Below are 18,095 nucleotides of genomic sequence, written 5' to 3'. Positions count from 1 at the left end.
ATCTAGTTAAGCAGCATACTAAAACAGTACCACAGAATATTCTCTGTCTAAAATGAATTACAGATAAGAAAAGGTTTCAAAAGCACATGTTTAAATAAGAAAATAAAACTGTCATTAAAAATCACTTTTAGAAATTACATCTTGGAAAGTTAAGGTCTGTTGTCAGGAATCTTGGAAACTAAGAACATTCCATTTTTAGAATAAAATTGAGGTATTAACCAAATCTAAAGGCCAGTTTCATGTATAGTTTAAGGGACTTAGTGGATATTTCTGGATTTTCAAGTCAATAAAAAACATACTCCTCACATTCGCTTTACTTAAAAGTACGTGAACACAACTTCTCACCCACTTAATTGAAAAAAAACTCAAGACTTTCTTACTGGAGTTTCATGGAGCAGAATAAGCTTTATCACACGAAGATTGACCTGCACACCAAGACTCTTGTGTTGGAAAAGGTTAAAAACCTAAAAACAAATAAAAATAAAAATCCTAAAATAAAACTGAAAATCATATTTATTTTCTTAAGGCCCAGACATGGGAGAAGTCTCAATTTAGTTGAGATATATATATATATATAATATATATATATATATTTTAAAAACATTTAAGTAACTTTAAAATTAGCTTAATAGGCAAGAATAACTTAGGTAATTCATTTTAAATACCAAGAAATTTAGACCTAGCTTCTGAGATACTCATCACAGCCTTGACTATCTAGGCATTTCAGTGGGATACAGAGGGAAGGATGGCCTTTCACAATACTGAAGACAAGCATTTTAGTAACTAAACCCTAGAATTTTTCTTAAGACCACAAAATGCCAGTGTCCTCCTTTCTTCTGAGAAACAGTCCTGAAAACTAAGCCTGCATTATGCCACTTCCCGATTCATTCCTTGGAGTATTTTTTTTCTCTCCCCAAGCTAGCTGCCAAAAAGAAAAAGGGTTTTCAGAGCTCTTCTCTTCAATGCTACCCAGGAAGACAAGCTTGCAGGCCACTGTTGATTAATGGTATCAGATCCTCATTATAACTGTTTTTCCCAAAGCATGGTGTGTGTAGTAATGCTGGAAAGCAAGGTGAATTTTTATGTGGTACCTTGATTTTTTGTAAAATATGGTATTGGTATTTTTTAAATTTGTAATAGAATGTAAAACCAAACCTCTACTTTCAGTTCTAGAACTACATAGAAGAAACTGAAGTTGGTAGGCTTATATTAGTCAACCCAGTAAAAGAATGCTGGCGGAGCGCTCTGGGGGTAGCTGAACATAGAAATGACACAAGTGTGGGAAAATCTGTTCACCACTCAAGTAAGCCAAATAGTAAAAATGAGCAAAAACAGTAAAAATAGAATTTTGTGAAACATCATATATTTACCCTCAAATCAGGGGTGTCTACCCTGCCTTATATGGTAACTGGAATCATAAATGGACATTTGCCTTTGGCTTTTATTTATGTTCATTCTCCCCTAAGAACCACTCTTCACTCCAACCTTCTAATTCTGCCTTGCAGGAGGTTTAACCAGCAGGGTATGCAATTAAGTCAAAGGATTCATTTGGTGGTAAACATCTGTAAGATGCTAGGTACAAACTAGATTTTTGCAGTCCAGAAATTGTTAACTGAACTTAGCCACATGTGATCCGGCTGCTTAAAAACTGAGCTATCTGCTATTAGGTCTTACTCACAAACTAGTATTATATCTGACATCAAATTTTACATACCTATGTAAGAGCTCAGTGGATTACCAACCTCCACTTTTGTGCCACCCCATAATGTATAATACTTTGGGTGGGGCCACACATACAAAGAAGTATAACATTTCTAATTTCAGCAAATGGCCTTTTATAAGAGAATGAAAAGAAGGGCATTAAAAAAAGGGAGAAAAGACAGAGAGTTTTGCCACATCAAAATCAACAATAAGAATGGTTTCTTTTACTAGAAGATGTGAATTATTATTTTGATATCTCTTTTGAGATGGAGCAATTTGGCATACCCAAAGCATTTTTTTTTTTACTGATGTCAATAAAAGAAAGGAATAGTAATGAGTTAATTTTTAAAGAATGTCATTATACTCACACATTTCTTCCTTAGAGTTTTCTTGAAAAAATTCCAAGCGCACTTTAAAGTTTGCCTACCATATTTAAGATGGTTAGAATGAATCTCCTGGCAGCATCTGCTCCATGATAGGAAACCATTGCTGGGTCTGCAACCACTACAGTCTCTATGTTGTATTCTTGAGGTAATTTGTATGAATATCGTTTCCCTCTTCCACTTTCTGTTTTTTTTTTTAGATCTAGGTCTTCCTTTATCTGCAACACAAAAATGGATTTTCCAATGTGACTCCATATTAGCAAAGCGAATAAAAAATTCCCATTTCTTCAATAATTCTAAGAAATGTTAACTTAATACCAAAATATGCTGATGATGATACAATGGTGAGCAAAAAAACAAATAAGTTCCCTGCACACATGGAATCTATAAGGGCATCTGGCTTTGGAGCATGACTTTGGATCAAACAGACCAGACTTCTACCATTTATTAGCCCTGCCACTTGGGAAACTAATGTCACTCAGTTAGCCTTGGTTTCCTCATCTGTAAAGTGAAAAACAATGACATCTACTTTCTAGCGTGGTTGATGTCTTACAATAAGATCGCATTACTCAAATTTCTAGCACAGAGTAAATAAAATAACCCAATAAAAAAAATCACAATTTTCTTTTTGAAACCAGTGACAAAATAAAGGTCTATTTGCAGAAATTGCTTTAAGTGATTGCCTCACACATCCTCAATTCAGGCAGAGGCCCTTAATTACTAAAACATTATGCATGGGTTACAAAAGACTGGGTTCTGTCTTCCATCAGGATCCCACAGTAGAAGTTCCTTAGGGAAATAAAGATTCTTCAAACAGAGCCAACTAAAAGCAGTAACCACAAATAAACATATTTATACATTTAAGTACATAAAATTAAAATTTGTTTATTAAAACATGCCACTATCAGAATGAAAAGCATGCCACCAAGTGGGAGAAGATAGTTACAATACTTTTCCATAGTAAATTAAAAGCTATTCTAAATAAGTAACAGATAACCCAACTGAAAAATTGGCAAAAGACTTGAACAGCCATTTCTCACACACAAGAAAAGACATCCAAATGGCTAATTAGCATATGAGAAGGTGCTCAGTCTCATTAGTCTTCAAGGAAATGCAAATTAAAACCACAATTAATTAAAATACTAAAATCCCCAGAATGGCTAAAATAAAGAGATTATATTAAGTGTTGACAAGAATGTGGGGACAAATGGAAGTTCTATACACATACAGGCTGGGAGTTTAAATTAGGATAAACACTTTGAAAAACTGGCTAGCAGTAACCACTAAAGTTGAACACTTGCATACCCAATGATCAATGATCTAAAATATATACTCATCAGAAATGCATGAAAACCACATGTACAAATTATTCACAGTAGTACTATTCCTAGTAGTTCAAATAACCATCAATAGTATAATGGATGAAAAAATTTTGGCCTATTAATACAATGGAATGTTCTAGAGCAAGGAAAATGAACCAACAACTGCAATGTGCAAGAACATGGATGAACCTCACAAATATAATGCTGAGCAAAAAAGCCAATTACAGAAGAGTAGGTAGTATATGCTTCCATTTATAGAAACAAAAACTGGGAAGATGTGATATTAGAAGTCAGGATAACAAATATCTTGGGGGAAGAGATATTAGTGCTTAGGAAAGGGCATAAGGGGGACATCTGTGGTGCTAATATTTTCTATATTGTGATCTGAGTGTTAACTACATGGGAAAACTTGGGGATATTTTCATTTTCATTTTGAGAAAATTTAGCAGTTGGACACAACATTTATGCAACTTCCTGTATGCATGTGATACTTCAATAATGAATTTATTATTTTAACAGCTTTATTGAGATATAATGTACATGACAACACATGGAGCCATTGAAGTGTACAATTCAATTAGTCTTAATAATTTCTACACTTGGGCAACCATCTCCACAATGCATTGTTAAATCACTGATTACTTGTTCTGCTCCTCGCCATTTATCAAAATTCTGTTGATGCCCCTAAACTGCTACCACCTCCTTTCCCAAACTTGTACTTGGGAGCCGACATCTTTATTATATTCTTTACTATAATTTTAATGGAATCCCTAGAAGTAAACATGGGTGTTTAGTAGACTCCCATGGGGATAAACATGTGTGTTCAATTGGTCACGTTTTCCTGGGTGTCTCTAACTTTGTTTTGAATTTCCAAGTATGTATTCTCACAGTTCTAGCCCATGATGGTAGGTTCTGAAAAGTTGCTTTCCTTGAGTCCTGTTCCAGGTACTGTGGCCTTGACCTGTCAATTCAATTCAAGGCTATTCCATTCTACTTTGCAGACTATCTATTCCACCTTTCTTGCCCTCCAACATCTTTTCATGGTGCCAGGATTAATTTATACCTTGAATGTCTGCATTACTGCTTCCCTTCTATTACTGACTTCTAGGGCCAACTGAGTTATCTCTGAGATCTAACATGAACTATATCCCACTACCATTGGTGGAAACTCTACTGTTCTGAGACATCTTCATAATTTACACTTTCTCCTTTTCTTCCTAGCAGTGACCCAGACTGAAGTCTATTTAATGAACAAAGTTTTACCCAAATTACCAAAAAGAATTAGTTAACTAAGTAAACAAAAGTGTCATAAACACAAATGCAAAGACTTCCTATTTAATAATTTTTTAAAAAGGCATTATGTCATGAAACACAACAATGTTTAAGAACAAAAACAACAGAAGCCATCTGCAACAGGACCACAAGAGTTAAAAGTTCACTTTATGGATCCATATTTAGTAATTAAAACCAAAGACCTTGATGAAAGACAACATAAGAAATTGGTTTTATCTGTATCTTGAGGTCTATAACAATTAGGAATGAATTTTGTAATTTTTCTAATCATAATCTCAAACCTATCCACAGTTAGTATATTGTTGTATACACTTGTAATATTTAGTAGGAGGCATTCCTGCAAGTAGATGAAAAGACTTGTCTTGGCAGGGTCAACACCAAATAAACTAACTATAGGGGAGAAATATATATACAGCTCTCTTACAAGGATATGTCACTGACTTTCTATGTGAAAATCATGCAATGGTAGGAACAGAAAGGATGAAAAGATAGGCAAAATATTAGAAAGTAGACATCATCACAAGGAAAATTAATCAGACTTAGGGGAAGAAAAGGGATGTGGTTAGAATTATTCTCCTTTGTTGCTGTTGTTATTTGTTTTGGTTTGTGCGGGGGTAGGGGGTTGTTTAGCTTTTATTTTTGAGTGACTAGGTAGATAGATGGTGGAGGATATCAGCAGGGGAGTTTGGGAAGGAAGATGATGGGTTCAGCTTTAGATTGATTAAGTCTGAAGTGTCTGAGAGACAGCTGAGTACCAGTGACTAAACACCTGGCAGGAGAGAGATTAAAACAGGGATTGGAACTAATCAATGTATAAGTGAGGTTGAAGCCATGGATTTGGATTATATCACCCTTAGGAAACTGTGTGGTGCAAGAAATAGAAGAGGAGGAAGCCCAAGGAAATGCTTACATTTCAGGGGTGTATGTATGGAAGAAGATATGCCCACGGAGGAGACGGAGATGCAAGAATAATAAGACAAGAAGAAAACCAAGGGGAGAGTTATAAAATGAGGGGCTTTTGAACTGTAGAAAGAATGGTAAGTAGACAAAGTAAGAGAGAGAAAAAAGTTTCCTTTATCACCCCAGCTAGTGACAGCCGTGTTAGCTCCAATCTGCCACAGTGCTACATTCTTATTTGCATGTTATATTTAAATAGACTACATGGAACATCCTAGAATGTTTCTTGAGAATCTCAACTAAATGGTAGACTCCATCATACCGGTTAACCATTGTATATGAATCATGCATATTGAAGTAATCTTTTTATTAAGTTGTTCTCTTTGATGGCTTCTTGTCTAGTTGATACCACACACTTCCAGTTAGTGAAGAAATTTTAAAATGTGTAGTCACCAATGCTCAATGTGTGCTCTCCATAATGCCCAACATATAATGACAGTAATCTCCACAACAGTTACAGATGGCATATGGAAACTATTTCTGGTTAAGTTAACTCTAAGAATAGAAGTTATCTCTATGTCCTGCTCAAATAGATCGGTGTTCTTCAGTTCTACAAATCTCCTTCTTGCAACAGTGAGTCCTAAACATATCCATAAGTTTTTACTAAAATGTTATTTAATATATATTGATGTCACTTGCCTGCTTAAAACCTTTCTGCTCCCATGTAAAGTCCTTACCATAGCACACACAATGAAGTCCCTTCAGCATCCAGTTCATGACCACCTTTCCAGAGTTGTATCTCATGTTCATACTGCAGCCATTTGGCTTCAGCTCCCCCCCCGTTGATGCTGTCTCCTGCCTTCATACTTTTGCACGCATTGCTCCTTTTGCCTAAAATGTTCTTCCCTGCCTAACAACATGCACTAAAAACTTCACAAAAGTTTTTCACCTTCGTATGTAATCTAATTTAATTCTGACAACAGCTCTGAGGTTCAGGTATCACTATCCCCATTCTGTATACTGTAGATGAAGCTTCTGAGAGAGAAAGTCTGTCTTCCAAAGTCGCACAGCTAGGAAGCGGTAGCATAAGTTTGTGAACATAGGCGGAGACTCCAAAGTCCACTATCAGAATCTGCACTCTCTGTTCCCTTTTCCCCCAGAGACATAAGTCTGTAATCAGGATAAGTTTTACTTGATCTTTGTGGCTCAGTTCCCTGATATCAGTTTCTTGTGTACTGACTGTCAGAGTTCTTACCATACTACAGTATAATTACTTACTCACCAGTTAGTAAAATAATACATTGGTTGCTTCTTAAGAATAAGAGCTGTGCCATTTAGCTCTATATCCCTGTGAAGTGACTGGTCATGCTTGTGTTGCAAATAAAGAAGCTAAGGTGCGGGCGTTTGGGTGGCTCAGTTGTTAAGCATCTGCCTTCGGCTCAGGTCATGATCCCAGTGTCCTGGGATAGAGCCCTGCATTGGGCTCCCTGCTCCGCGGGAAGCCTACTTTTCCCTCTCCCACTCCCTCTGCTTGTGTTCCCTCCCTCATTGTTTCTCTCTCTGTCAAATAAATAAATAAAATCTTTAAAAAAAAAAAAAAGAAAGAAAGAAGAAGCTAAGGTGCGAAAGTGGAAAACGGTATGGAGGTTCCACAAAAAATTAAAAATAGAAATACCACCTCACTCAGTAATTATGCTGCTAGGTATTTACTCAAAGAAAATGAGAACTTGAAAAGATATACTTACCCTTATGTATACTGTAACATTATTTACAATAGCTAAGATATGGAAGCAACCGAAGTGTCCATGGAAAAATTAATGGATAAAGAAGATGTGATATATATCCAATGGACTATCACTCAGCTATAAAAAAGAATGAGATCTTGCCATGCATGACAGCATAGATGGACCTAGAGGGCATTACGCTAAGATAAGTAAATCAGATAGAGAAAGGCAAATACTATATGATTTCACATACATGTGGAATCTACAAAAGATAACAAAAAACAACCAACCAAAGAAAAAACCAAACAAACCCACAAACAGACTCATAAATACAGAGAATGACCTGGTGGTTGCCAGAGGAAAGGGGTGTGGGGTGATGGGTGGAAGAGGAGAGGGGATTAAGAGGTACAAAAAATAATAAATAAATAAATAAATAAATAAATAAATGCAAAGTACAGCATAAGGAATATAATCAATAATACTGTAGTGACTCCGTATAGTGACAGATGGTAACTACACTTATTGTGGTGAGCACTGAGTAATGTACAGAGTGTCAAATCACTATGTGGCACACTTGGAACTAATGTAACATTGTATGGCAACTATACTAAAGTAAAATTTTTAAAAAGTTTAAGGGAATTGACAGAATACCGAGCTGGAGAAGAGTATCGAGCTGGAGTGAAACCAAAGCTGTGCCTTGGATCCAGCGGGGCCTCTGGCTCTCAACCTCATGTGCCTTCTCTCTATTATCTTTTATAGAAGAACACAGCAAGTCATCCTAAAGGATGAAGTTTCCTGTTCAGAAAAAATATTCATGAAGTCAATACATAGAAACATAATATACCTAAGCATTAAAATGATGAAGGAGAATAGTGCAAGGACCAATCTGAATACAAGGAAACTTTTTGATTCCATGGCATGAAGGCAAATACTGCAACATTATCCAAAGTTGAATCAAATTTTTAATATGTTAATACATCAGCCTGAAGTAAAAAGGGAAGAGCTACAATTAGACATACTGGTATAAGTAAATCAATATTTTATTTCACATATTGTTAATTTTAAAGCCATTTTTTAAATTCTAGACCTAAATTTAAAACATATTGGAAAATAGGTAAACTGGGTGAATCATCCAACTGGCAGCTTAATACTCCTTGCATGCAAGTGCCTGACCCAAATAGGTCAATTAATACCTAACAGTCATGCCTTAAAAATAAACATAAGAAACTTTATGAGCAATGTTTGCCAAATATTAACTGTTTTATGCTTTATAAACCTATTAATTATTAATTAATAATATTAATTATTATTTTCTAGAAACCTTTCTTCTGTGCAACATGGCACACAAAGCCTGCTTTGTGTCATCCTGTACATGAGTAATTAGAAGAGCTGGAACTTACTATGGTTTGAAAGTTGCACAGCGTAGATTTTTAGTATAATTCATACAAGACAATTTCCTTAAATGAACTAAATCCAAGTTGTTGCTGCTATCATTCCTCAACACAAGAGACTTTCTTTGGCTTGGTCATAATGCTATGACTTCTGTTCAGCAGTTTTATCTCCTTCTCTCTTCAAAGAGGGAAGAGGGATGTGTCTCACTTAAATTGACTAAATCATGTCCAGTGAATAGTGGGGCACAGAGATCCACTTAACCCCTTCTGAAGATGCTTCCCATACAGACTGATACCATGAGCTTTCACGGAAGAAAACAGAAATCGCGGATTAACTTGAGATAAATATATTTAAACAGAAATATATTGTAATTCTTTCTGAATCTGTACACCCTAAGCAAGCGATGATAGGAGTGGTGTATGCCTGCTGCAAATAATACTAATTGCCACAAGTCATAGACCTAAACTCGCCTCAAATACCATAACCAATTTTCGAATTGGTATCTTGGCCCTAACTCTACTAACACCTAATTTTAAATCTGCAAGTCAACTTTTTATGTCTTTACGACAAAAATTCTTGTATAAATTCATATTTCCTTAGATTCTAACTGGAAATGTTTCTCCTATCAGTGACTATTCACTGAGATGTCTGGATTAGATCTCTAAAATTTTTTCCTAGGGACACTTCTAATTATTTTCTGAGTGTTGGCTATGACTTTCAGGTCCTACTTACATAATAGAAATCATTCGTTTTCCTTACCGTTCTTGCTAACACAGACATCTCTGCCAAAGAAAGTGCACAAAACAGTCAGCCCCATTTTATTTCTGTGCAGAACTGGCAGACAAAGACTAGGATTTGATGGTTGGAAATGTTTATGAGCTTCTGAAATGTCCAGATTTAAGGTATTTTGATACTGAGAATAAAATTCAAAGAAATAAATCTTTACTCTTCTCCCTATTACACTGTTAATTTTAATCTCCAAGATGATTTTTACTTGGGCCAAATAAAAAAAAAGAAGAAGAAGAAGAAAGTAGTAGAAGAGGCATCTGGTCGAAGTAAAGAGATATCTATCATGTGCTCAAAGAGGTGGACTAAAATAAGGCCATGAGCTCAGTATTCAGTTTCGGGAGATCAGGAATTCTCTTGATGTCATTTCTCTGCCAGTGAGGTGAACAGTATACCACGAGGAACACTTCACTGTTTGAGAGAGATACAGGGCATGTTATACGTTAATCTCTGAAGTCCTTCCAGAGCTCCATCTTTTGATACTAAAATGTAGCACTTTGCAGAAGACTAAAAGAGAAGTCTAAAATCAATATATACAATTGTTACTAACCAGAAGAGATTCCACATTTTAAGAAAAGTATAAAGCCAGCAGTTGGATGGATGGACAGACAGGCAGAGGGACAGAGAGATGGACAGATAGGAAGAAAGGGAAGAGAAAAAAAGTCTTCATGTATTCATCTCATATTGCATATTTGTTAAACCCTTCCGGGAGAAGGCATTACCTGAAATGATACCACAGTAATGACTCTGAGGAGCTGACTTCTCTGTGACTTTTTCCTCCATGGACCTTTTCGGCCTATATACACGGTGTGGGTGACCTGTTACGGCCATTGTGTCATTGAGTGGTTCAATAAATATGAAGTCCTCATTGAGCTGTATAAATCCCATCTGGAATATACAACATAAAAAGATATGTAAGAAATACTATATGGAAAAATTATTTTCTAGGCTTTCCTACTCACACACACTCTATTTTCTTTCACATATGTGCACACATTCTAGGGAAGCTTTTTCAGCAATGCCACTAATAAGGTAACTGTCTTCCCATTTTATTACTTCATCTTTACATACTTTATTGCACTAGCATAAACTTCATTTAGTTAGACTTAGCCTGTGTGGGTGGGAGGCTAGATGCCAGCAACAGATGCACAGTAAAAATTCTGGAACAGTTAAAGGCACACTTTGGGAGACCCATGGGGTCACTTATATGTAGGCATGTATAGAAGAGCAATACGGTTTTTAATTGCATGCACCACATAGTCCAACTTCTCGACAATCACTATTTAATAAAGTAATTCATGTAACATGTCAAAGCAAATGCAGGGGACACAGCATTGAAATTATTATATAAAATACTCTTGGAGCTTTCTACTAAACATTTTTAAAAACTTTACACAGTAAATGACAGAAAAAAAATGAATCATCACTTACATAAGCATGCTTCATTTCATATAATACCATGTTTTCAAACTTAGCCAATTGTAGACAGAGAGCTAAGAACTGTAAAATATGGTTATTATTAATAAAAAGAACTTATAACAGTAGGTATCCCTTTATTATATTGAGGCTAAGCCTCGTCATTTCTTTCCTTCCTTCTTTAGAACATAAATTTATATTATAACTAGGAAAATATTCCACACAGAACATATGACTTGACCTTTTCGATTTTTATTATTTTATCCTGCTGTGGTATATATATTACATTTATAAAATATATAATACATAGACTATTCCGTTAACTCTTTAGCCAATGTTTTTGAAGAAATAATCCCTTAGGACCTGCATTATTCATATCCAATCTGCTATCAAAGTTCTTCATTCTGTTTTGAATTAATTATATAAAAATTATGTATGGTTCATTTTAATTTGATCCACATATAACTAACATAGTAATAATATACCTACTTCTTCAGATATAATAATACTTCTGAATGAATATTAAGAAAAATTAAATCTATACTACAAAGAGGTGTGTTTTCCTTAAAAGTACAGAAGAGACTTTTTCTTTTGTTTTAATCACTAAAGTATATTACATCTTCTCTCCAGAAAGACTAGGTGATTGCCAATATGCCATCTCATTTTATTCTATATCGAATTGATGTTAAAAGATATCTTAAGAATAAATCTAAAAATACTCATCACTTTTTTATCAAATTTTTATAACACTAATAAAATTCTCAAGTACTAGAATAACAGTTCCACCACCTCTGTCTGTTGTCCCCTTCTCTCTGTTTCTTCTTCTCCTCATCTTTCCTAGACACACACACACACACACACACACACACTGGGGGTGGCAATAATGGAGAAAATATTTACTGTGACAATTCTTGGAAAATAATCAGGCATGTATTATATATGTGGGCCATTTTTGGGGTAATTTTAATATGAATTCCAATGAATTCTTTTATTTTCCACACATGTGTTCATTGTCTCTGATGTAAAACTAGAATGAATCTTAAAGTAATTACAAGAAAGGCAAAAAAATCTTCCCTTGATAGAAAAAAGGACAGTAACAAATATTTAAAACTTGAAATAATAATCATTAAGATACAGTATATCTACACATGGACTGAGGGTGGATGGTATCACATTATATATATCACTGATGCATGTTGTGAAAATACAAAAATATGTTACTTTTATCTCATGTATCAGTATGCTTCTGAGGTTCAGTCAGTACTGAAGGTCACTAATACAACTGACAGTATGGCTGATGATTAAAATAATAAGTATTATGATGCTCAGTAAGAACATCTCAAGCAAACATGCTCAGTTTCCTTAAATCATAAATTTATAACCTGATACATTCTTTCAAAAGGTTATAAGTATAGTTGGATTTAGAACAATAAACCAAATAAAACTGAATTGCATACCAACATACAAAATTTAATGACTCCAAAAACAGATTCTGAACTTAAGATTATTTGGATTCATAACCTACTACTAGCTAAGTAACTTTGAGAAAGATACAGTGACTTAATCCACACAAGTGCTGCATAGGGCTGTCCAGAACATTCACTTTTGGGAAAAGCACATGAACATTCACTTTTGGGAAAAGCACATAGGATGTGATACTGTGTAACCCTTCAATAAATGTTCACCATAATTTTTATTTTATTAATTAGAATAACCATAATAAATCATAGCACCCAAACATTTTAGTATGAACTGGAGGCCTCAGGATTCCAAAGAATCAAAACGGATTCACCTTTGTACCCCCATATTACCATATTAAATATTTTCTGAAATAAAATTTTTTAAGTTAGGATTTGGAAACGACTTCACAGTAATTATGTGTTGTGTTAGAACTTTATCTACAGACATTTTTTAAAACAAGAAGGCCACTTTTGGAAAGGAAGAAAATGTTGGAATAATTATAAATGGTGACTCACTCATTCAATACATATTTACTGTCTGACTACAGTTCACTCTGGGGCAGAGTTAGCGCTAAGTGTTCAGCATTCTTTCTTCAGGGAAGGGTTTTCTATCTGAGACCAGAATACTATCCTACAGCAAAGGAAGTGCTCTAACTTAGATCAGTATCTTTCAAGATAATTCTTTATATTAAAGCAGACTTGCAGAAAGACTTGAGGTTTTCTGTGTCACCATAAAGGCCTCACTTTTCCTACTAACCAAACAGAAATCTGTATCTGCACTGCGATTTTACAAGCTATGGAAGAACATGAATCCATATTAACCTCTACGCACAAGGGTCCCTGTGTTCAACAGTCCACAATTGGGCAGCATTCACGTTAGTGCAAATATTGTCCTTTCAGTTTCAGAAGGAAAGAAAAGAGAATGTGAATGAACATCGTACAGCACATCATCTAAAATAAATGCAAGCTTTATAAGCATTTTTTCTCCCAGATTGTTCTTATTTAGATTTTTCAAAATGATTTTAAATATTTTGAGACATTTCACACAAAATTTGGAAATGAAATTAAGTTTAACAGGTGTTCCCTCCCTTATTTCTGTTATCATGTGCATATTCTCATATGGTAGCATCTGTTCTTTTGTCGCTGAATGTTATTCTTTGATTTCACAATTTAGCAAGAACTTCAGTATTTTGCAAATTTACCCTCACTTACATTAATATGTTACCACTCATTTATTTTCTTCCTAGTTCTGACATTTTATTTCTCTATGTAGATGCCTCTGTGCTTTATTAAGACAACCAAGAAAATGGATCTTCATGTAGGTGCATTGACACTGTCATTAAATTCTAATCACATGAAATTTGATTTGGTCAATGTGCCAAATACGCTGTTGGTGAAGTGCTTCAATTAACCAAGATAAATGTTTCATTGTGTTCAAATTCAAGTTAATTATGGTTTATTAAATAGATCCTAAAACTCTAATGCAAACATAACTTAAAAATGACTTAAGGGGCACCTGGGTGGCTCAGTCAGTTAAGCACTGGACTCTTGGTTTTGGCTCAGGTCACGATCTCAGGGTGGTGAGATCGAGCCCTGAGATGTCAGGCTCCATGCTCAGCAGGGAGTCTGCTTGAGATTCTCTCTCTCTCCCTCTCTCTCTACCCCTCCCCCACCCACGCTCTCTTTCTCTCTCTCTCTCTCTTAAAGAAATCTTTAAAAAATGACTTAAAAATTAGAAAACAACATGGCACTCTCTCCACTCTTGTTCCTCTTCTTCTCTAACATTGCTACTTTACTTCCACACCCTAACTTCCCATTCACTCACAGAACTGAAGCACTACTATAGTTATCTCAAATTTTCTCTTCATTCTTCCCTGCTTCTTTCTGGAAACTTATTTTCCAGAACCTTGGTTTTCTAGGTAAGTTTTCAATGGGCTGGCTGAAGGTATTTATCTGAGGCTCAAACTGCGTATTGTCAGGCTTTGATGATGCCCTATTTTTAAAAATACATAGCATATCATAAGAACTCCATAGTGTAAGTGCTAAAGGACATAAGGAAGGTGTTAGATCATTATAATTTTAGGATATCAGAAGAGTCTTGAGGGATAGCAGAATCTGAATACGATGAGGGCAAGGTTGTTCCCATGAGAGGAGATATTATGAGCAAAGGCAAAGAGGACATGGAGTCTAGCTAAGAGTTAAGAAAATGCCTGCCTTGAGTAGAGAGATGGGAAAATGTAACCCAAAAACAAGATGAACCCATATAATTGAAAACATCAAATGATGAAGTTTTTGATAGGAAAGTCAATGTCCTCAGGTTCTGAGGATGATTACTCTATTGTCTGACCATAGGTATATTAGAGAATTAGTGAGACACTGAAAGAAGCACAAGTGTTTTGTTTCTAAACAGCAATTACAGAAGTTGTGAAAAGATCTGGCATCTTGAGATGCTTGTGAAAATATTGTACACAAATGTCTGATGCTCCACATGATCTGAGCAATGTACATTTGGTTTTATTTGAGTATTTTTTGTAGGGTAATGTTACAGTATACATCTCATTAAGTAAATAAAGTATATAAAGCATTATATAGTTCAGAGTGTAAGTATAATATAGGGCTTGATGTAAATTATAATACTATGGGATTGTTGGTGCTTTATTCAAAAGATATCATTTTCAATAATACTATAAATAGGAGTGATTTTTCATGCATTTGTGTATTCAATACATACAAGCAAGTTTATGAAAATACACTTCTGACACCCTATCTATCCTATTGTCTTATAATGCTAAACTCTTCCTGACTCGACCCTTTTGATGTTTCCCCTTTACACCCACAGGGGGAAACTCTAAATCCTTAATGAAGATATATAAAGTTTAAGGTCATGATAAATTCTTGCCTACCTCTCCAGCTTTATTTTTACTACTTAAACTTTATATATAACTACAACAAACACATTTTTAAAGATTTTGTTTATTTATTTGAGAGAGAGAGATAGCGAGAGATAGAACACTAGCAGTGGGGAGACGGAGAAGCAGGGTCCCCACTGAGCAGGGAGCCCTATGCAGGACTTGATCCCAGGACCCCGAGATCATGACCTGAGCTGAAGGCAGATGCTTAACCAACTGAGCCACCCAGGTGCCCCCAACAAACACATTTTAATTTTGTGAACAAATTTTATATTTTAACATATTTCAGAATAACTTTTAGTTGTATGATCACATCTTGGTACACTGCACATAGTATTTTCTCTTTCCAGAAAGTCATTCTTGGTTATTTCTTCAAAATCAAGCCAACCTGGTCCTCTCTCCAAAGTAACCACTGCCCCCCAATCCACTTCTACGCTGTACCTTTCCCGTTATTACACTAATACGTCCACTATAGTTATGGTTTTTGTGTCCCTGATTAGACCATGAGCTATTTGGGGGAAGGCTTTGGGCATAGAGCTCAGTTGCATGCCTTCAATACATAACGTCTGGTACACAGCAGGTGCTCAAGGAATGTTGCTTTTACCTTAACATTTTCTTCCTTTTTGAGATCAAAAGAAAACATATCCATTCAATGTTCTTGATAGCATCTATTCCATCTACTCTACCTGTAACTCCATCTGAGGGGAAATTACTATTTGATTTCTCCCTTCCGGCATTCCCAATGTTGCCTTCTTTGTGAGCCCAAGTTCTATCTTTAGGAAAAGCTTTCATGGGACCACATTGTTAACATTATTCTGTTTTCTTTCCTTGCCAAAGGGCTTCAGAAAGTATTGTGAAACTACAAGGGGAGAAGCAAACCTAGAAATCATCAGGCCATCAGCGGAGTTTTAAAATCAAGAAAACCAAGACTTAGAAATATTGCATAACTTGCCTAGAATCACACGGAGAGTTCATTCGAGTGTCAGGGCTGGAATCTAACACTCCCAATTTCCAAATTTGTTTTTGGTTTTAATACATCACTCTAAATTTGCTTGCTACCTGCATTCTCCTTTCCCCCACTGAACGCTGGAAATTGTTCAGGGCCACCCACCATTTCCTGTCCTTTGTTCTCCTCTCTAAGGCATTTGACCCTTGACCGCTTTTCTTCTCCACGAATATCACATTGCTCTCGCTCTCTTCTCTAGCAACTGTTTCTGTTTCCTTAAACAGGTCAAGTTCCTCACTCCAAAGCAGGTCTTTGGTCAACAACTGCTGTCTGCAATGATCCTTCCCAAAGGTTTTATAACACCCTCTATGGAGCCCATACCCAAATCCCCAATCCCCCTCTTAGCCCACTACTTCCATTCAAGATCCATGCTCCTCCCTGCTCACTTCTCATCATCTCACGTCAGATGTCTGATCCTTCTCCGAAACCAGTGCCTCTGAGTGTGTATCTCTGTTCATGCCTCCAACTTGTTTCTAGTTACCAAGGCCGAAGAAATTAAGAAATTATAGAGTCCTTTTCTCTTCACTTCTTTTAAAATATTTATAAGAAAACAATAATGTAAGAAAATAATATGTCTGTGTGCCAGGCACTGTATACACACACACACACACACACACATATATATGATTTCATTTAATCAAACAGCAAACTTGTGACACATAGGCTAATCTCACTAGTTTTGTAGTTGAAAAAAGTGAGTTTCAAAAAGATTTACTGTGTCCTAAGGTCACACATCAGTATGTGGCGAAGACAGGATTCAAACCAAAGAGTGCCTTTGTGAGGCCATCTGAGGAAGTCTAGGCCCTGCCATATCATTGTTATTCCAAATAACTCTCATCTTTAAAAAATTCTGCACTGAGGATTTGACGTCAAGCACAACACCTCACAAATGGTAGATGTCCAAAATTTGATATCAACAGCAAGGCCAGGCCCCATCCCTCACAAAGCAAAAGACAAATATACTGCGTTAGGCTCTGAACTTTATCTTGAGCTGACTGTTTTATATGATGAGACATATTAGCTGCCAAAGGCACACTGGGTTTCCAAGAGGCCTGAGGGTTTCGCCCCCAGGCCTCCCTCAGTGCATCGAGCCCAATCACTCCCCCATGGCAGATTTGGGAGAATGTTTCAAGGATTTCATTTTTCTTTCTTTTTTCCTTAGTTTTACAACTCTCTTTTTATTTTCTTTCTTAAAATGTCTCCTGATCATAAAGCCAGAACATTTAAATAGCAGAACACTTAAAAAATATAATTAAAAAAAGCAAACAATTATCCCAAATCCCATTACATAGGATAATTACATAGGTATGTGTATTCTTCTTCCTAGTCTATTAACATACACACAGACACAAAAAGTATATATGTGGGTATGTACCTGTGTGTATGTGCATGTGTGTCTCTGTGCACACATTTGCTAGAGTTTTATATTCTACTTTATTTTCCCATTTAAGAATAGCTTAATTGTTATTTTGTTTCTTAATGATATTAAATAATCTTTATAAGCCTGGTTTTTAATTGCTGAATAACAGTCTACCCTCTAAATATATCATAATTTATTAGCTATTCATTCATTTGACCCTCTACTCAATAAATGAGTATTGACTTTGTACAGCCAGAGGTGGGGGGCAGCAGTGATGATCCAGGTTGGCAAGACCCATCACCAACTTACACACCCTCTAGGAAGGGATAGGATTTGCTATTTAAACGACTGAGTCAAAGTTACACATACAATTGCTCTATCACTGTTAATAAGCTTTACCTTGATAGTTTATATACTCATTTATGTCTGTGTTCTATTTCACACAC

General features: G+C 35.7%; 1 protein-coding gene across 1 annotated transcript in view; it reads right to left on the bottom strand.

The window, feature by feature from the left end:
- Window positions 1-18,095, bottom strand: part of ADAMTS19 (ADAM metallopeptidase with thrombospondin type 1 motif 19) — a 257,812-nt gene that overhangs the window by 195,259 nt on the left and 44,458 nt on the right. The window contains 4 exon segments of the mRNA XM_021701899.1: window positions 381-464; window positions 2,129-2,281; window positions 2,283-2,302; window positions 10,221-10,386. Of these exon segments, the coding sequence (XP_021557574.1) occupies window positions 381-464; window positions 2,129-2,281; window positions 2,283-2,302; window positions 10,221-10,386 (423 nt within the window).

This window comes from Neomonachus schauinslandi, chromosome 7, assembly GCF_002201575.2.
Source record: "Neomonachus schauinslandi chromosome 7, ASM220157v2, whole genome shotgun sequence".
Lineage (NCBI taxonomy): Eukaryota > Metazoa > Chordata > Mammalia > Carnivora > Phocidae > Neomonachus > Neomonachus schauinslandi.
The sequence above is the reverse complement of the archived record's forward strand: the minus strand, read 5'-3'. Positions and strand labels throughout refer to the sequence as shown.